Source organism: Lontra canadensis, unplaced genomic scaffold (assembly GCF_010015895.1).
Source record: "Lontra canadensis isolate GAN:19392208 unplaced genomic scaffold, GSC_riverotter_1.0 scaffold88, whole genome shotgun sequence".
Lineage (NCBI taxonomy): Eukaryota > Metazoa > Chordata > Mammalia > Carnivora > Mustelidae > Lontra > Lontra canadensis.
The window spans coordinates 3,899,475-3,919,525 of NW_022631082.1; the positions used below are offsets into that span (position 1 = coordinate 3,899,475).

The window sequence follows — 20,051 nt, forward strand, 5'->3', positions numbered from 1 at the left end:
GCTGGTCTCTGGGAAAGCATCTCAGCTCTGCCCTGGTGACCCACCTTCCATAATTTCCTGGAGTGTGACTCATTCCCTGTTCTGTTTAACTTACTGTGGGGCTGTTTCCTCTAAGGGACAGACAGTAACATCTGGCTTTGAATACTTCCAGTAGTGATAGGCATGTAGCTGGTAATACCTGGGAGGTGCCTGCTCTCAGCCTGTCGGGTGTGAGCCACAGCTGATCTGGCCCCACGGGCCTCCTACACAAGTCTGGGAGCTGAGGTCAAAGCCCAGGGTTGTGGGTCTGTGATTTAGCTGCTTGCTTTAACTCAACAGCCCAGGGGAATGATGATGACAATGACAATGGATGCTACCCTTGCCCATTTGTACCAGGCACCATGCTAAGGGCAATCCACATATTTTCCTTTACACTAACTCCAGTCTTCTGTGATCTCAAATGGCTGTCCTGAAAGTCAAATATTGTCTCTAGGAGGTGGGGGGCTTGATTTCTACCACCCTGCGAGAAGGCTGGATTGAGTCACTCGCTTCCAAATAGAGTAGGGAGAGGGAAAGAACAGTAACCTGGCAGATGTTGTCTTAACCAGGGAATGAGGGTTCATATCCTCAGGGATGTGAGATCCATAGCACTTACCCCCTGATCTGATGAGGCAAGAAGGTTCCCAAACCCATAACCCTAATTACGAGAAAACACCAGATGAACCCAGATTGGGGGCGGCGGGAGGGCATTGTCCTAGACATCCGGCTAATACCTCTCAAGACTGTCAAGGTCACGAACAATAAGGAAAGACCGAGAAACCTCACGGACCAGGGAGACGAGGGAGACAGGATGATGAGAGAGAACACAGTATTCTGAGTTACGTCTGGAAACACAGAGAACCCAAAAGGAGGAAGAAACCTTGGGGACACATGAGGCAATAATACGGTATAATGTTGATTCCTGAGTTGTGACATAGGTAGTGTGGTCATGGAAAATGCCACCACGACAGGAATCCGGGTGAAAGTTAGAAGGGGACCCTCTCTGCTCTCTCTACTTTTCTGTGATTCTTAAATTAAAAGTCAAGGGGAATAAGGGGCTACCCACCCCCTCTGGGGGATGGGTGGGAGGAGTTAGTCTGTTGTGTCAAGATAGTTAAGTGTTGTATGTGGATTGTTGACTGTGTTTGTATGGGGGGCAGAGCGTCAGTGTCTCTGACCCCTTGCACTGTTCAAGGGTGAAATGGACAGCTCTGCTGTTGGAACCACCCGGATTGCGGTATTTTGCGAGGCAACCCTAGCTGACTAATACACTGCCTGGGGTTTTTGCAGTGACAAAAGCTGAGATTTAGAGGTGTTTTGTGGCCCTGAGGTAACCACATGGTCCCTGCCCTTAAGGGACCTGGAGCTCTCCAGGGAGCTGAGGTCAGCCTCCAGCAAGGGTGAGAAATGGGATGAGGATGCAACAGGCAAAGGAGGCCACGTGAGAGAATGAGAAGGAGAGAAAGTGGCTGCCACCCAGAGGGCTGGGGCTGAGCCACGGGACTTACCAGAGCTCAGAAAGGGTTTGCCACAAAGGGGGCAGCTGGAGTGGCCAAGGAAGGTCCCTTGTGCCAGCTGGTGCCCATTGACACATTCCTTCTTCTCTCTAGCATCCTGGCCCTTGTCCTTTAGAACCACTGGGCTCTTCCCCTGTGGAGGACAGAAGTGAACCTTAGAACGCCTCATGCATTCAGACCTACCTCGAATCATGGGCCTCCAGGGCTGGGAGCGTACTGAAAAACTGGAGAAAGTAGAGGGAGGTTGTCCCTGGCCCAGCCCCCTGACCTTCTCCTTCTGCCTGGTGACCCGACAACGTAGGGAGCTCAATCTGCGCTTTACCCTGGTGCTTCTGTTACTCCGCTCAATCTTGCTGGCGCCATCCTCGCTCCTAAGGGAAGGAAAGATGAACGAGGGGGGACAGCAGGGCCAGAGGGCCATTTTCAGCCTGTCCTGCCAATTGCTCCTGGACCCCACCTGGAATTTGTCTCCTCCCCGCCCCCCCCTAGTCCTGTTTCTCTTCTGTGGTCTCTCAACTCTCTTCTTCTGCCTCTCACTTATTCATTCAACAAACATTTATGAATATTTGCAAAGTTCCAGGAACTATGGGGCTCGGTTTACAGAGGGAACTGCAATGTGGTCTCGAGCTTGGGGTCCCTCAGTGGGCAAGGCTGGATATCCTGGCTCTGTCCATTTCTGCCTCCTCCCTCTGATTCACCCCAACCCCTATATCTAATCAGCTTACAAATCTTACTCATTCTTCCTTTGGGATATCTCTCAAATCCTGCTTCCCTCTTTCCCCTAACACTCCGGCCCCAGATCACTGTCACGCCCCTCCTGGATTACTGGTACCTTCTCATTTAATAAATACAGTTGATCCTTAAACAACATAGAGGTTAGGGTCCCCAACCCCCTGCACAGTCACAAATCCATGTATAAATTCTGACTCCCTACAGTGTAACTACTGATTGCCTACTGTTGATCAGAAGCCTTACTGATAACGTCTACAGTCAATGAACACGTGTCCTATGTGTTATAGGTATTAGGTACTGGGTTCTAACAATAAAGTAAGCCAGAGAAAAGGGAATGTCATTAAGAAAATCATAAGGGAGAGAAAATATATTTACAGCCCTATATTCTATTTGTTGAAAAAAAAAATTCACATATCAGTGGACCCGTGTATTTCAAACCCGCATTGTTCAAGGATCAGCTGTATTCATTATAATATCAGCAGCCAACAAACCCAGTGCCTGTAGAACCTCTTCACTGGCGGGAGATCCCACCCCTCCAGGCTGCAGCCCCTGCCTGCCCCCAGCCCTGCCTGTGCTCCCCATCATCAGTCACTGAAGAATGGTGCTCCTTAATGTCACCGAGGTGATCTGGCCTCTGCTGACTTCCCTCTCCTTCCCTCTTCCCAGCCCCACCTGACACCATTCCTCAGGCCTTGCCCTTTCTCCAGGAAGGTGCCTCTTTATTTCCCCTATACTCCTCTCCATGGGTTGGCAAACTCCTACTCTTCCATTGAAGACCAGCTCAAGCCGTCACCTCCTCCAGGAAGTCTTCCTCTGCCTTCCCAGCATGCAAAAGGAGCCTCCCCAGGCCCCACCACCACCGTTGCCCTGGCAGTTCCAGGGAGGGGACTGGGCTCCACCTCCCGACCCCAGCTTAGGGCTGCGGGAAAGCGGGAAAGCGGGAAATTGAGCGCAGATCAGTGCAAGCCCCAGGCCAAAGCGCCCCCCCGTGGTAGCTCCGCACACTTACTCAGACAGGAACTCGAACCAGGTGAGGTTGGAGTGGGCTCCTCCGGGGCTGCCTGACAAGCGAGCCCTCTGCCGGGCCCTGCAGGGTCAGAGTGGACAGACCCCTGGGTCATCGGCCTCTCCTTTCCCAGCTGCCCCATCTCCTGCCTTCTCTCTCTCCCCAGTGCCCCCTGGAGACCTCACCATCCCTCCCACTGTGTGCTCCCTCCATGGTCACTGTAACTGGTTTTCTAGCAGAAGGGGGCAACTCATCTTGGTCAGACAACATCGGCATGTCAGGAAGATTTTCTAGCAAATGGCCGTGTCTTGGGAAAGAGGCACCGTTTCTCATTTGTGCGAAGGTACGTCATGGCCTCGCTCCTTCCCAGCTCATGTCCCTTCTCCTTGCCCACATTAGTCCCTCCCTGCTACCTCTCCTGTCCTTGTTTCTCTCCCCTATCTCCCTGTCTTCTTCACGCCTTTCCCCCACCTGTCCACTCCTACACTGTCCCCCTCCGCTTCTCCCCCATACTTGTCCTCCGCATCTATCTTCCCACCCCTGCTCCCTCACACCTGTCCCTCTTCCCACTTACCCATGGTACTGCCGAAGTTCTTGAAGCACCTGCTGGACAATCAGCCTGGGCAGGGGGCAGGGGGCAATGTGGGTAAAAACAGCTCAGAGGTGCCCCAGGTCATAGACGTGTTCCCCCAGACGAGCTATGATTGCCCAAACAGGCCCCCGGTCCTGATGCAGACCCTGACTGGGACACCCGACCCGTCCCCTGATGCTTTATTGAGAACCCTTCTGAGAGGCCTAGGTATCTCCTCTGGGATAAGGATGGTGTGGGAGAGAAGCCCCAGGTTATGGGGGGTTGGGGTGGGACCCCAGCCAGGACCCCGCGGCTGTCCCCTGGGTCCCCTCCCTACCGTCAGGGAGACACTCACACATGCTCGGGCTCCACGTGGTCTTTTTCCATGCACTCCAGCACCGGGGGCTCCAAACCTGGAAGCAGCCCCCACCCCAGGAGACACAGGCGTGAGGGGACTCTGGGGCAGACCAGCCCTGCCTGGGTCCCCAGTGACCCATCCGGCACAACTGGAGACCTTCCCGATGGGGCTGCTGTTCGGTGGGGAGAGGCACCCAGAGGGCAGAGAGCCAGTGTTGGGGGCGCACCCCTGGGTCTCAAGATGGTGGACAAAGTGCCAAGGGCTTTTCTCGTGTACCCTGTGGACCCTCCAAGGAGCCCTAAGGAGATGTGTTTGTTGTTCCATTCTTTATTTTCTTTTTAAGATTTACTTATTTATTTTATAGAGAGAGTGGGATGGGGAGGGGCAGAAGGAGAGAGAGAGAGAGAATCTCAAGCAGACTCCCAGCTGAGCGCAGGGCCAACCTGGGGCTCCATCTCATGACCCTGAGATCACGACCTGAGCCAAAATCAAGAGTCAGAGACTCAACAGACAGTCACTTGGGCACCCCTGATTCTTACAGAGAAAGCCGCAGGCTCAGAGACTTACTGAAAAGTGGTAGCTTTGGGTTTATAGACTTCAGGTCCCTCTGAAAGCAGAGAGACACAAACTGTTAGGACAGAGATCCAGAGATAAGGAGAGACATAAAGTAGGGTACAGAGGTAGAGACAGAAAATGAGCCCTAGGGGAGCAAAGGGATTGTAGTGTTGCAGTCCACTGGGGCTGGAGACCCTGGGGGTGGGATGGGGAAAGGGAAGGGGAGAGACCGGTGCTGGATGCCTCTCCCCCTCCACACGCCCCCCACTAACACCCCAGGAATTCTGCCCAGTTCCTGCCCATGGGACCCTAAGCCCCTGCCCCCCCCCCCCACATCAGTAGGTCTTTCCTCTCTCAGGCCCATCTAGGGCCCCATCCAGGGACCTCTTCAGCAGAAACCCCCACCCGTTTGGTTTGAATGCGGGAACCCTCCCTACCCCCCTGGCTGGGCTACCTTGAGCAGTTGGACTGGGCGCGTCCAAAGCTGGGGAGATTTCCAGGGAGCTGATCTCATCGAAGGACGCGGGAACGGACCGTGACCTCACTCTTTTCTCAGGGCTGTCACATTCCTGTGGGGAATAAGCATCTCGCTAAGCTAGGGAGGCAGTGAGGGGGGCCGGCAAGCTCCCCAGTTGAAGGGTCCACAGCTACCACCTCCAGCCACAGGCAGGGGCTCCGCTCAGCCCAGGGCACGGGGCTGGACCACTGTAGCAGCAGCTGAAGCTTGGAGCCATACCTTCCCCAGCCATGGGCTGCAGTCCTGGCCAAGAATGTCCCCAGCTGTGGGCTGGAGCCCCAAAACTCTGAGCTCCAGATTTCAGCCCATCAGGGATTGCTCCCCAGGTCACGGTCCTGGGCAAAGTTGCCCTAGACACGGGCTACGGCCCTTGAGGCTGGGATCGCAGACCTGAGACGAGATCTGCCAGGAGCGAGCGGGGCTTCCTTCTAGCTACAAAGATGCGGAGACGATCTCCCCTACCTCCCGGATCATGGGTTGTACTTGTAACCGGAGATCCCCTCCTGTGGCCCCCCACCCGGACGAAGAACCCTCAGTCTGGGGCTGGACTCTCAGTATTTGGGGACTCCCTAATCTTGGGGTACCCCAAGGACAGCCCCGCTGTGACGGGTAAGTCCCACCAGCTACCGGTGAGGAGCTCCTTCCCACCCGCCACGCTGGCCCCTGGGCCCAGAGTTGTATCATTATCAAGGTGGCTGGAGGCTGTACCCACCTTGCCTGGGTGCTCTGCTGGGGTCACACCCCCAGACAGACACTCCTGGGTCCAGGCCTGCAGGTCCTCTCCCGGCAGGTTCAGGGCAAGGCTGGCCAGCGTCCGAGGGAGACAGGGCCCCTCCTTCACAGCCGACGCCTCAGGGCTGAGCCTAGTGGAACAAATGAGGAAGGCAAGTCTTCGGGGTGTCTCTTCTATCAGCAGTTGTCCCGGCGCCAGCATTCAGGGGCCTGGGGGGACCTGCAGGTTGATCCTTCTGGGGCAGCGGGGAGTGGTCAGAATCTGGAGGGGCATTTGTTTCCTTCCATCACAGGGTCGTTGGGGGAGCCTTGCTGGGGAATTGGGAGAACCAATGTCTTTGAATGTTCACATTTTGAACATCTTTGAATGGCAGAAAAATAATATTGGATTTCTACTTGCAGTGAGTTGGAGAGGGTGTTAAGGGTGGCAGGTTGGGGTGGCCCGCCTCGGCCTCCTACGGAGTGTGGAATCAAGCACACGTCTGTGTTTTAATCACAAGTGCATCTGTGGGTCTGTGCACCCCCGCGTGCTCGTCGCACACGAAGGCTTTTCTGTATGGGTTGGACGGGGTGAGTGTGCAAGCCTGCAGGGCACGTGTGCACGTTTGGGATTGTGCGTGCCCGCAGCGTGAGCCCGCGGTCTTCATTTTGGGGTGGAGTGTGCTTTCACTCAGAGTGCAGGTGCTGGCCTGTGTGCCGGCAGGGGTGCGGCCCTGCCCTGTCCTAGGGGTGTGTTACGGAAGGCTGTTGGCGGCACGCGCTGACCTCTGCCAGCTCTCGGAGCAGCTCCGCGACCTCTCCCAGCTGCGTCTCCGAGGCAGGCCCTGGGACTCCGTGGAGCTGGAAAAGGTTGATGCTCTTCCGGCCTCTTCGTTGGGGGGACCGCTGTCCCTGGCTTCCCCAGGCTGGCTGTGGGAAAAGGTCCCAAGGCCCAGATCCTGGAGATACTCACTGCCCTGCAGGGCCCCCAAGTCCAGGCTGAGGTCCTCCATGCTGTCCCCGAGCTGCCCAGGCATACCATCCTCCTGTTGGCCGGTGTTGGGGGAGGGGAGAAGAAGGCATTGACCCATGGCAGCAGACACCTCGGGCACCGAGTCCCTGCCCATCCCCCTCCCGTCCAAGTTGGGCTCAGTGCCCTGCTCGTGGCAGGTGGGGTGGAATGGGGGTAGTCCCCCCAGCACTCTGTCTAACCTGGGCCTTCAAGGCCTCATTCCTGAAAAGGGGCCAGAGGTCTGGGCTTCTACCCGAAGTAACCTCACTGCTGACATTCCCTCTAATGGGCTTGACCTCAGCCCTGCCCCCTGACCTGGCTTGTTCAAGGTCTTCGAATGCAGCTGCGCAGGCCTAAGTTATTTTGGACGCTAATGCAGAATTTCAGGCCATGTCGGGTCTCCCAGTCATGTCCCTGGGCAGTGTGGGGCATCTCGGCAGGTCAGGACCCCGCCTCAGGCACAAACTCAGAGGGTGTGCCCTCACATTCAGGAATCCAGAACAATCAGGTTAGTGCCCTACGTTTTTTTAAAGTCGGGTAATGCGAGGAGATCCACGCTGGGCCAACGAGTTACCAAAATGTTAAATAAGGACAGTATTGGACCCTGCGCTCTACCACTCACTTGGCTCCCGTCCACTGTTCCTGGCCCTGTTCCTTCCCACCCCAGAGCGCTTAAGCCAATCCCTTTCCCTCCTGGACAGGTAGGAGCTCAGGGGGCACATTACAAAAGGCTACAGGGTCAGCCGCCTCCACTTCCGGCCCCTCTGTAGCCTCAGACCGCCAGCAGTGTGCCAGGCCCCGTCAGACACTGAAGACACACAGACGTGATTGACCACGTGGCAGTCACCAAACGCCAACACACTGCCACCCTGCCACCCCAAACTAAACAGGCCTTATCCTTACTGCCACCATCACTCCACCACAAGGGGGCATTGTTAACCCACTTTCCGGATCAGAAGACCGAGGCTCAGGGAGGCAGGAAGACCCGCCCCGGATCACAGGGCCAACCAACGGCAGAGCCGGACTCAAACTCAGGTCTGTCTGGATGCAAGCCCTATGCTCTTTCTCTCCTGTCTCTCTCCTTCTCCTATCCCTTTTCTCTTCTCTCGTGCCCTCCAAATCATTCTATTTGCCTTTTTTTCCCCCTAGCCAGGGAACTTGCCTTTTCCTCTCCTTGGAAAACCTTTTCTCCCAGCCCACATACAGCTTGGCTGGAGAACTCCTATTCATCCTTCAAAAACCAGCTTGGGTATGCCCTCCAGGCTGTCTTCCTGACTCCTCAAGACTAGGGTAAGATGTTCTTTCTCTGGGCTGTCATGATCTGTTCCCTGGGGACTTTCCTTGTCCAGACCTTTGTTGGGACAGACCTCAGAGAGGATTTGGTGGGTAGGAGAGTGGGTGGGCCTCTCCCATTGCTCCCTGCAAAGCCAATACTGAGACATGGCCCCAGGATGTCTGTGGTCTCAGGCAGCCCTCAATGGACTGTCCCAGTTGGTGGCCTGAAGAGGCTACTGAGGGGATATGCCCCCCCATGGACTCTAAAAAGACCCACAAGAGGGGTGCCTGGCTGCCTCAGTTGGTAGAGCATGTGACTTTTTTTTAAGGTTTATTTATTTATTTTAGAAACAGAGAGAGAGAGAGAGAGAAAACATAGGTAAGTGCAGGGGGAGGAGCAGAGGGAGAGGGAGAGAGAATCTTAAGTAGACATCACACTGAGCACAGAGCCCAATGCAGGGCTCCATCCCAGCACCCTGAGATCATGAACTGAGTTGAAACCAAGAGTCGGATGCTTAACCGACTGAGTCACCCAGGAGCCCCGAGCATGCGACTCTTGATCTTGGGGTCATGAGTTCAAGGTCCATTTTGGGTGTAGAGATTATTTTAAAATAAATAAATAAACAAACAAACAAACAAACAAATAAATAAATAGCTAGATAGGTGGTGATGTTAATAAATGTGATTTTCTTTTATTTTTTAAAAAGATTTTTTTAAAAAACTTATTTGACAGACAGAGATCACAAGTAGTCAGAGAGGCAGGCAGGGAGAGAGGGGGAAGCAGGCTCCCTGCTGAGTAGCGAGCCCGATGTGGGGCTTGATCCCAGGACCCTGAGATCATGACCTGAGCTGATGGCAGAGGCTTGCTTTAACCCACTGAGCCACCCAGGTGCCCAATAAATGTGATTTTTAAAAACATCCTCTGGGGCACCTCTCCCTCTGTACCTACCCCCAGTGTTGCTCTCTCTCTTTCAAATAAACAAATAAAGTCTTTAGGGTGAGCTCCTGGGTGGCTCAGTTGGTTAAGTGTCTGCCTTTGGCTCAGGTTATGGTCCCAGGGTCCTGGGATGAGGCGCTCTATCTGGCTCCTTGCTCAGCAAGGAGCCCGCTTCTCCCTCTCCCTCTGCCTCTCCCCCCACTTATGCTCTCTCTCTCTCTCTCTGTGTCAAATAAAGAAATAAAATCTTTAAAAAAACAATCTTAAAAAAAAAATCCCCGGGATAGGATTGCCAGACAAAATACAGAATGACGATTACATTTGGATTTCGGATAAACAACAAGTACTTTTTTAGTGTAAGTATATCCCAAAACATTGCACTATTTGACATTCGAATCTAACAGGGTGTCCTATCATTTTGTTTGCTCCGTCTTGCCACCCTACTCCTGGACCATTTGGCTAGGCAGGGCCTGTCCTTAGCAGGTGAGGGAGGAGAGGGAGGCCCCATGCTAATGCTTGGCGTCAGGGATTTACAGAGCAGCATCCAATGCAAAGTCGAAAATGCCAAGTGCCCGGTAAGAGGAGCTGTGCAGGATCCTGCTCCCCCAGCTCCCCTCCCATCTCGCTCCCTCGGAGCTCTCCACGGTTTTTACCGCTTCCTTCCTCTTTGTATCCATTTATCCTGCAATGGACGTGGGTTGCTTCCACGCTGGGTTGTTGTGAAGTATGCTGTGAACATGGGCGTACAGAGAGCCCGTTCGAGTCCCTGCTTTCAATGCCTTTGGGTAGATACCGGGAAGGAGGATTGTTGGAGCTGCGGTAATTCTGGGTTTGACTTCCGGAGCACACGCCGTACTGTTTGCATGACCTCTCTTTCTCTGGAATCTCTCCTTTGCACTGTTGATCCTTGTCCCTCCCACCTCCCCGGTTGCTCCTTCTCTGCCTCTGCATCCTCCCTCTGTCCTGTATATACAACGGTCCCTCTTCTTCCGTCTCTGGTCGCGGCTGGCTCAGGGTCGCCTGTCCCTCCTGTGACCCAGGCAGCAGCCTCCTGGCGGGTCTCCACTTTCCCCAAATCACTCCTGTCCCATCCCTGGTGCCTGGACAACCTCTATTGGCTCCTGTCTCCTCTGCCACTGCCTGAAAGGTTTCCTTGTGTCTCTGGTTTTTATCCTTCTGTAAATATAAACATGTCAGGACAGCCTCTTGGCCTGGGCTCCCCCCCCCTCCTTTCCTGCATCTGGCCTCCCTCATCAGAGGCAGAAGTGGGAACCTGGCCAGAGCTGGGGGTGGCAGGGGTGGTGGGCAGTGGCGGGCACAGGCTGTCCTAGCTCCGGGCAGCAGGTACACTGAGGGAGGCAGGGGGAGGGGAGCCTCATCCTTTGCTGGGGACCCCAAATCTTTCCTCCAACGTGGCCTGGGTGAGAAAAGGCGGGAGCCGACCGATTGGGGGGCCTTTCCAGGCATCTGACTAAACAGTGTATTCTGACCTTGACACCCCAGAGAGGATGCAATAAATCCAGGCTCTCGCTGCATGGACCCTGGGGAGCCTTGGGGGATGGGCTCCGCCCATCAGACTCAGAGGCGAGATGTCCCAGGAATGCTCACTCTGCAGAAGGGCTTACTGGGTGCAGCGTTGGGCAGTACATGGATAAACTGGTTTTTAAAAACGTGAATAGTTGTTTAGTTCATCGTCTATTAGCCAGCGTGGCACAACCAGGCAGCTTCGAGTATGTTGTTTCTCTGCTTCCATTTAATCAGGTAAGAAAGAAGATCGGTATCGAACAGAAGAGCAAACGAATGACAGGGCAGATGGACCCTGAGGGGCTCTCAAGGTAGGAAAACCTCAGTCAAGGTTTGCATCCCTGGTATGACCTTTACTAGCTCAGCGTGACCTCAGGCAAATCCCAAGCCCTCTCTGGGTCTCAGTTTTCTCCTCTGAAAAATGGGTGCAAGACTGCCTTCTTGTAGGAGTCCTTGCTGTGTGGGTACAGTGGGATGATGTGTGCACATCGCAAGCCCAGGGTCAGTGGAAGCAGATATGACGGTGCTTGCTGTTCTTCTATTTCGGAGGTCAGGGCTCTCCCTCCGAGGGAGCCGTGGCTGTGTCAGATGCAGTCACACAGCCCATCCCCTGCCCTCCCAGAGCTAGGTGCAGGGGGAGGGATGGTTTAACCCAGCCGTCATAATCAAGTATGATAGAATGTTCCAGAAAGCAGGCTGAAGAACTGAGCGGGGTGCGGGGGGGGCAGCAGGCTCTGTCTGAAGGGACAGGAGTTCTGGATTGGAATTTTACTAGAAAATCCCCTCTAGGGGCGCCTGGGTGGCTCAGGGGGTTAAATTTTCTGCCTTCGGCTCAGGTCATGATCCCAGAGTCCTGAGATGGAGCTCCGCATCGGGCTCTCTGCTCGGTGGGAAGCCTGCTTCCTCCTCTCTCTCTTTCTGCCTACCTCTCTGCCTACCTGTGATCTCTGTCTGTCAAATAAATAAATAAAATCTTTAAAAAGAAAAAAAAAAGAAAAAAGAAAATCCCCTCTATTGTAAAGCATGAAACCCAGAGTAATCAAAGGTGTAAGAAACCTATTAACTACAACTCAATTAGGAAAAGTTAGACAATCTTTAAATAGCTTCCGTCGCACAACAAAACCCCCAAAAAACAATTTCTGACCACATAAAATAACATCCACATGACACGTAAGTGATCTCTTGAACTCGCCAAGTTTCACACATCAGTCACATTTCATATAGTTTAAAAAAGCTCTGCCTCTTGGGGTGCCTGGCTGGCTCAGTCAGTAGAGCGCCAGACTCTTAATCTCAGGGTCATGAGTTCAAACACCACACTGGGCGTGGAGTCTACTTAAAAAAATAAAAAGAAAGAAAAGGAAAAAGAAAAGATCTACGTCTTATCAGTTAGGAGAGCGTAGACTTTCAAGAAGTCCTACTAGATGTAAAAAAGAAAGAAGGAAGGAGGGAAGGAAGGAAGGAACCAACCCGGGTGTCTTCCTGGAGGAGGCGACAGCCAGTGAAGCCTTGAGGAACAAATAGGAGTCAGCTAGGCAGAAGATATAGGCAGGGGCATTCCAGGCATCAAAAGAACAGGGTGTTCAGAAGCCTGAAGGCTTGGGAGGTCCTGGTGATTTCCAACAACTGGCAAGAGTTCCTTACTGGCTGGAGGTGTAGAGGGGGAACCTGGGCCGGATTAACAGGCCTGGTGGTCAAGCAAGAATTTTTTCTTTTTTTTAAAGATTTTATTTATTTATTTGACACAGAGAGAGAGACAGCGAGAGAGGGAACACAAGTAGGGGGAGCGGGAGAGGGAGAAGCAGGCTTCCCGCTGAACAGGGAGCCTGATGGGGGCTTGATCCCAGGACCCTGAGATCATGACCTGAGCCGAAGGCAGACGCTTAACCCACTGAGCCACCCAGGCACCCTGCGCTATAAGCTTTAACTGTCCCAGACCCTCCTTCCTTAGTGTGGGGGTCAGTGCCAAACACCACCAACCCACGCCGGTAAAAACATGCCTCCCCTGATGCGCGGAGGGGGGCTGCCTGCAGAGGGCTGTCAGCTGTCAGACCCTGCCCGGAACTCACACCTCTTCCTGGGCTGCCCACAGGCCGCCACTGATCGATGTGGGGACCTAATGGTTGCTCATCTCAGCCTGACTTGAGACCACTCCGCAGGGCTGCTGTAGCTCGGAGCTCCCCGTGGAAGCTTTTTCTTCCTGCTTCATCCACCCACCCAACCATCTAACCGTCTTTCCTTCCTCCAGCCCATCCACCCATCCATAGATCCATCCCTCTGTCAATTCTTCCTTCTTCCATCTGTCTGTTCAGCTGCCTTCCACTGATCTCTCCTTCCCTCCCCTTTTCCAGGAACGATTCCAGTCTCCTCTTCTATAAAATGGGATCATAACCACTCAGCCAAGTTTTAACGAGAGTTTTCTGAAAAAAAGGCACGTAAGGTGACTGGTTGAGTGCCTGTGTGTCACAAAGTGTACTTGCTGCCACCGGTGTCATCCGTTCCAGCCCGTCTCCACCATCGGACACCTGCCTGTGTATCCTCCATGCCGGGGAAGTCCGGGTGCTCGAGCCTCCAGGCTCTGCTGCTGCTCTCGGTGGCCGAGGCTGCAGCCTCAGGGTCAAAGGGCTGGACGCATGGCTTGGGCTCAGACCCTGTGGAGAAAGGAGGGACCAGGTGTCAGGGCCAAGGCGGAAGGGCTGAGGAGCGGGGGTCTGAGTTTTGTATCTGCTGCTGCTCCACTGGGGCTGGGTCTTCTCCTCTATAAGATGGGTTGGTGGAGGAAGATGGTCTTGATGACTTTTAAGCCAGCCTACATGCCATCACCTCCCTGTCCTGTGCCTGTGGCAGAGAGTTGTGTTCAATCATGAGGCTCTTTCCTGCGGATCAGTCACCCCTTAGGATGTCCCCACCCCCCACCAGGGACAGCATCTCCAGCAGCTATCTCCAGTTAGTCAGAGGGGGCTCTTGAGATGACGCTGGTTGGTCATGCTTGCTCTGGCAAAGAAAAGCCCTCATTCAAAAGAGTGGGTCCTTGAGATCAAATTCAAGCGCCCAGCGCCCACATTTGTAGGGTCTCTAACGGTGGGACTTCTGGCTACCTCTGCCCGATGCTCTATTTGGAGTTTCAGGGACCTCTTGGTGCCCTGGGATAGAGGAGAAAACCAGGGCTTTAGGGTCAAGCGGACTGTGTCCTTGTCTGGACCTGTCGCTAACGGTTGCCCACCCCTTGTGGAAGGCAGCTTGAGGCGCAGTTTCCTCACCTGGAAGGTGGGTGTGACGATGCCTTTCAGAGCTTTGCAGAGGGCGAAGGGGCCCAGCGTGTGTGGTCCCTGGCCAGTCTTGGCCATTTTTCTTGCTGTCTAGGTCAGGAGGTATCAAGTCTTGGACTGAGCCTCCTGCTGTGGGAGGAGTGGGTACCCCCTTTTCTCCCCCGCTGCCTCTTACAGCTCAGTGAGAGCGGTCACCCCTATTCAAATCCCTGCAGAGGTTCCTCATTGCCTGCAGGAAGAACACTGAGACTCTTGGCCCAGTCACCAAAGTCCCCCAGGATATTCCTTCTGTGCCTTGCGCCTGCTCCCGCAGGACTCTTGCACGAGACCCCCCCCATTCCTGCCCTGAGGCTGCCTGCCTCAAGACCTCACTCTATTTCTTCCAGAAATCTCTGTCCACCCCCCACCTACAGCACCTCTCTCACGTGCATTTCATTTCACAGCATTGTCTTGCCATCTGGACTCCCTTCACTCCTCCATCCCCGCTCAAGACATCCCAGGCTCTGCTGAAACCAGGGAGGTGACAGGAGAGTGCCTGGAGGAGAGGGCTGGGGAGGTGGGTAGTGGTGGAGGAGAGGGGAGACCAGTGGAGGGATACATGGAGGGACGGACCAGACCAGCGAGTTCTTAACAGGCGCAATGGTGGCTTCAGGTGAGGCTGAGATGGGGTGGGGGAGTGGGACGTCAGATGCTTTTTTAGCTAGCTTGGGTCCCCTATGGCTAGGTCCTGGTTTGCTGGGGACAGTCCTACTTCACGCTGAGCCAGGGTGGTTATGAACAACACCTCCTTTCATTCTCCAAAGGGTCTGGCAGAGGGGAAGGTCAATGGTGTCCCTTTATCCCAACAGGGCTGTCTGCACCTGCTCACGCCCCCTTTCCTCCTGGCTATGGGCCTGCGAACACTGCTCCAAGTTCTGGGACCCTGAAACATACACAATCCGGAGGAACCTTCTTATGAATACAAAATTGCCAGGGCCTCGGAACCAGGACATCAGAAAATGGCCAAGCAGAAATAAACACGCTTCATGAATAGATGAGTGCCAAGGGATTAGGTGGGCACATGCACGTGTGCAAAAGCACCGGGACACCGGAAAACTATGTGGCAGTCACTTAAAAAAGAGAATCATAGAGCTCTCACGTGACCCAGCCATCCCATGCCTGGGCATATCCCCCAGGAAATAAAAATGTATGTCCACCCAGAAGCTTATGAGCAGCATTATTTCTAATAGTTAGAAGGTCAAGGTGGAAAAAACCCAGATATCCACCAATGAACGAATAGGGAGAGACACAAGATGTGGTGGAGACCTACAGTGGAACAGTATTCGGCCACGAAAACAAAGTTCTGACACCTGCTACAAGGTGGGGGGTCAACCTTGAAAACATTGTAAGTCAAGACGCCAGTTGACAAAGACCACATGCTGTGCAAGTCCCTCTATATAGACTGTCCAGGATAGGTGAATCTATAGAGAGAGGAAGCAGATTCGTGGTTGCCTGAGGCTGTGGGGGGAATGCGGGGCATGGAGGGACAGCTGGAAGATATGGATTTCTACTGGGGTGATGAGGATGTTCTAAAATGCTTTGTGGTGATGGTTGGGTAACACTTGATGTATTGGAAGTCATTGACTTGTACCCATTAAACGGATGAATCCTAGGATATGTGAATTCTATCTCAATGGAATTGTTGCCCCCAAATATCGCCGGGGCCCCTTGCTGAATTTTGATTGGGTGGGAGCTTATGACCTTCAGCTCCGTTTCTTTCAGGGTAGACGATGTCTGGGCCTGGCACCGTGTGTGAGAACGTCATTGCTTCCACCATCCCCGCTCTCCCAGCTCCCCTCCCAGGCTGACTGAGGGACTCTGCTCTGCTGTACCTCATTTAAGCCTTGTATCTCCCCCCTTCCCCACCCTGAAGCCAAGGCAGCATCTATGACTCAGAGAAATGTCCGGACAAAACAAGCAGGCTGTGAAGGAGAAAAACCAGATGTGGGGGTGGGTCCAGGAGGCTGATGCGAGCCTGGAGGAGGAGGAGGAACTGGTCTGAGGGTCAGTCCCATCCCTTGGCCAAGCACGCCGGGGGTCTCAGGAAAGACCGAAGGGTCTGCCTTCTTCACTGGGCAGGGGTCTCATGGAGGCCTGAGGCCTCGACAGCTTGTGGAGGCCACAGGCAGAACCTCAGACCTTGAATCTGCAAACCCTGGGGGTTTGGGATCTGCAGGCTGAAAGTGAAAGGCCAAGGATGAATTTACTCTTTCTGTGGAAGTTTCTGACCCAAGAACTGACTGGGCTTGACTTTGATGATGCGCTCAACTCTCATCCTGGCATCTCATGCTGAACCCCAATCTTTGTTTCACAGACTATAAGCCCTGATGCCCAGGGTCATAGACTGAACTTTGATCCAGGTGTCATAGACTGAGCCCCATCCTCGTGTCATGGACTGAGCTCCAATCCCATTATCAGAGACTAAGCTCTGATCCCAATATCACAGACTGAGTCCCATCCTGGTGTCATGGACTAAGCAAGCCCCAATCCTAATATCATAGACCGAGTGCTGATCCTGGTGTCATAGACTGAGCTCCAACCCCAATACCAAAGACTGAGTCCCGTCTTGGGGTCATAGACTGAGCTCCGATCCCAATGTCAGAGCCTGAGCCCCATCCTGGGGTCATGGACTGAGCTCCAGTCCCAATATCAGAGACTGGGCCCCATCTTGATGTCATGGACTGAGCCCCAGTCCCAGACTGAGCCCTATCCTGGTGTCGTGGATGGAGCTCCAATTCCAATATCAGAGACTGAGCCCCATCTCGGTGTCATAGACTGAGCTCCAATATTAATATCTAAGACTGAGCCCCATCCTGGTGTCATGGGCCGAGTTCCAATCCCAATATCAGACTGAGCCCCATCTTGGTGTCATAGACTGAGCTCCAATCCCAATATCATAGACTGAGCCCCATCCTGGTGTCATGGACTAAGCCCCAATCCCAACATCATAGATTTGTCCTGATCCTGGTGTCATAGACTGAGTTCCTATCCTAATGCCACAGGTTGAACCCTGATGCTGCTCACAGACTGAGCTCTGGCTCTGATGTTGCACAGTGAGCTCTGGTTTTGGTCGAAGATTCTCTCCCCCCAGGCATTATTTCCAGTGGCCTCTGGTCTTGCTGCCTAGTATTCCCACCCATACCCCAACCTCAAGCTGTGAGGATCAAATTTGTTTTCTCTCCTCCTACTGTGTCCCTAAAGCAGTGTGAATGCACTATCTTCCCAGTGACCTGGCCAGAAACCTGGAGACCAGTGTTACCTGCTCACTACCCCTCAGGACACCAAGCCCTGTCAGTGTGACCTCCTGGACATTTCTCCATCCATCCTCTCTTCTTTCCTCTGTCACTGTCTGAAATTCAGCTCCCATTATTTCTGTCCCTACACAACCAAAATTCTTACTGGGGTTTTCCCACACACACAATCATCAACCACAATTTTAACCATCCTGTTGATCTGTGATTGGTTTACTTGTTCCCTTCTAGACCAGGAGTCCCATGGGCCAAATCTGGTTCAACATCTGATTTTATAAATAAGGCTTTATTAGCAGAAGTCATGCCTATTTGTGTATGCATGATCTATGGCAGATTTCATGCTATAACAGCAGAATTCAGTAATTGCATCAGAGTATGTGACCCACAAAGCTGAAAATATTTATTCTCTGGCCCTTTTCAGAAAAAAGTTTTTTGACCCCTGTTCCAGACCATGCAGTCCATGAGGGAAAATACTGTGTCTGTCCCACTTTTATATCTCCAAGCCCCAAGTAGTAAAATCTTAGGTGTATTGATCATTTCCTTTATGCCTTGCCTTCTGTTTAATCTGCCATATACTTTGCATTGTTCTATCCTAAAACAACCCCCAAGTCCCCACTTTACAAAAGAAGAAACTGAGGCTTAGAGACTTGCCCAAGGTCACACCATACTGGTAAGAGGAAGATTTGGGATGTGAACCCAGGGGTTTCCAACTCCAAAGCAGGGGTTTATGACCACCAGGCTATCTTGTGGTAAGCTGATGACTGGACCGGTGGGTGAATAAATGATTGGATGGATGGATGGATGGATGCGTTGATGGATGGATGGGTAGTTGGGATAGGTGGTGTGGCTGTGTTTAGAGGCAGTGAGGCACTAACTTCAGGAGACAGCATTCTGAGGGGATGAGGGGAAGATATGTAGATGGAAGGGGGGTAGAATAGAGTCAGAGAAGATAGGCAAGAAGGAAACCGAGTTAAGACACAAAATGCATTCCTTACACATTCAGTGGGGGAACCTCACTGTAGGTCCCAACCACCCTCTCCTTAGCCTTGTTTGCTTCCTCGAATCCAATCCCGTCATTTTGCCAGGAAGTCCCATTAGGTGCCCAGATGGCCACTGCAGAGCTTTAGTGGGGTACAAAAACGCCCCTGCCTATCTGCCTCCCCACCCCTGAGGGCTAAAGATTGGAAGGACGTTGTTAGGAAAGACTCTGCTCTTCAGCACCATGCTTCACGCTGAGAAGCCTGGATTTAGGTCCCAGGCAGCCTCTTCCACCATCAGCCCCTGCAGCACCAGCCATAAAAGGGTGTAAGAGTCACTGCTGGTTCCCTCAGCTCACTTCCCTACTTGTCAGCCTGTGAATCAGTCTCAGTCTGCCTGGGCTGGAAGATGGGCTGGGCAGAGAGGCCGGGAGTGGGTGGAACTTCGTAAGGATCTGGGTCACAGATAAGCCCTTTGGTGGTCCTTGGTTGATGAGCTAGTTCTCTGGTATTGCCATCCACTGGTGGATTTATAAACCCTCCCCAGGCCCTCCAGCTGCCCACACTTGCAGCTTTGTTTGCTGGCCAGAACACACCACAAAGGTAGCCTTGGAATAGAACTGTTCTTAAATCCTGGTTCCTCCAGCATGTGCTTGCTGTGGGACCTCGAGCAAGTCACTCAACCTCTCTGAACATCATGAGGGTTCAACACCTGACAGCAGCTTTCATCATTCTCACTACTGTTGCATCTCAATCTCCACACTACCCTTTCTCTTCCCAACCTAGCCTCCAGGGCCTCTGATACTCCCATCTTCTTCCTGACTCAAGCAGGGTGCCTGCTACCCATTTAGCCCTCAAACGGAGTCTGCGGGGAGAATGAGCTAAGGAATTTTCTCACTGGTCTCCCTCCTTCACGGACACCCACCGCCACCCTGGACCAGTACTTGACTCATGCAGGTCGCAGTGGCTAGGACTTGTTGAGGCTGACCAGTGGGCTGGCCTGACTGGGGTGGGGGAGGGTTGTGCAAAGGTGGGAGGCACAGAGGGACAAGAATGTCCAGGAGGCTCCACGCCCTGTGGCCCCGGACACTGTCTGGCTATCTTCTTGCCTCGAGATTTAAGGAGAAGCGTCTATTTGCCAAAGCAATTCACCCACACCTTGGGGGATGTACTATGAGGGCCTCTTACCACCACAGAGGTAAACTGAGGCCCTAGGACTTGGGAGGGGGTTGCCACCAGACAGTGTCTGTGTGTTCAAGGAAGGCATCTACCAGAATCCCTGGGAGTCTCCAAACTCCGTGAGCCTCCGTCCTGTAGCCATCCAGGAGCAAACAGCATCAGGAACCCCCAGGAAGTCACCGGGCTATCCAGACGGAGTTCTGGGGTGGATTCTCTTTCCACAAATTTTCTTCCTGAGACAAGGTCCTGGCTGAGCCTGGGGAGACTCCTCTGGAGTAAGAGGGACCACAGAAGTCTGTGATGTTCTGTGGGTGCTGGGGGAGCTAGGGGTCATGGAATTTGGGGCTGGATCAGGCTGAGTCTGTGTCCTGGGCCAAGAAAAGGCTCCAGGCTGTCCAGGGAGCCCTGCCTGCTGGTCACTGCCCGCCCCCTTACCTCTCTTGAAGGCCCACCGCTTCAGCCACAGCTTGGAGAGGGCTGGCCAGGAGTGGTTGAGCGCCGAGTTAGCCATGGGGGCCCATGCGCACGAGAGTGTGGGCGAATAGCAAGGGGAGGAAGCCGGAGCTTGCCTGGGATTCCCTGCCAAGATGGGTCTGCCAGCAGGAG

At 53.5% G+C, this 20,051-nt stretch overlaps 1 protein-coding gene across 1 annotated transcript in view; it reads right to left on the reverse strand.

Moving 5' to 3' along the window:
• The window catches only part of ARHGEF18 (Rho/Rac guanine nucleotide exchange factor 18), a 78,585-nt gene that overhangs the window by 55,411 nt on the left and 3,123 nt on the right, over positions 1-20,051 (reverse strand). Inside the window, exons 2-10 of the mRNA XM_032883882.1 lie at positions 13,260-13,381; positions 6,772-7,031; positions 5,987-6,137; positions 5,212-5,326; positions 4,200-4,257; positions 3,848-3,892; positions 3,277-3,354; positions 1,804-1,906; positions 1,527-1,668 (exon numbers count right to left, since the gene is read on the reverse strand). Of these exons, the coding sequence (XP_032739773.1) occupies positions 1,527-1,668; positions 1,804-1,906; positions 3,277-3,354; positions 3,848-3,892; positions 4,200-4,257; positions 5,212-5,326; positions 5,987-6,137; positions 6,772-7,031; positions 13,260-13,274 (967 nt within the window). The 5' untranslated portion in view covers positions 13,275-13,381. The remainder of the gene's footprint in view (positions 1-1,526; positions 1,669-1,803; positions 1,907-3,276; positions 3,355-3,847; positions 3,893-4,199; positions 4,258-5,211; positions 5,327-5,986; positions 6,138-6,771; positions 7,032-13,259; positions 13,382-20,051) is intronic.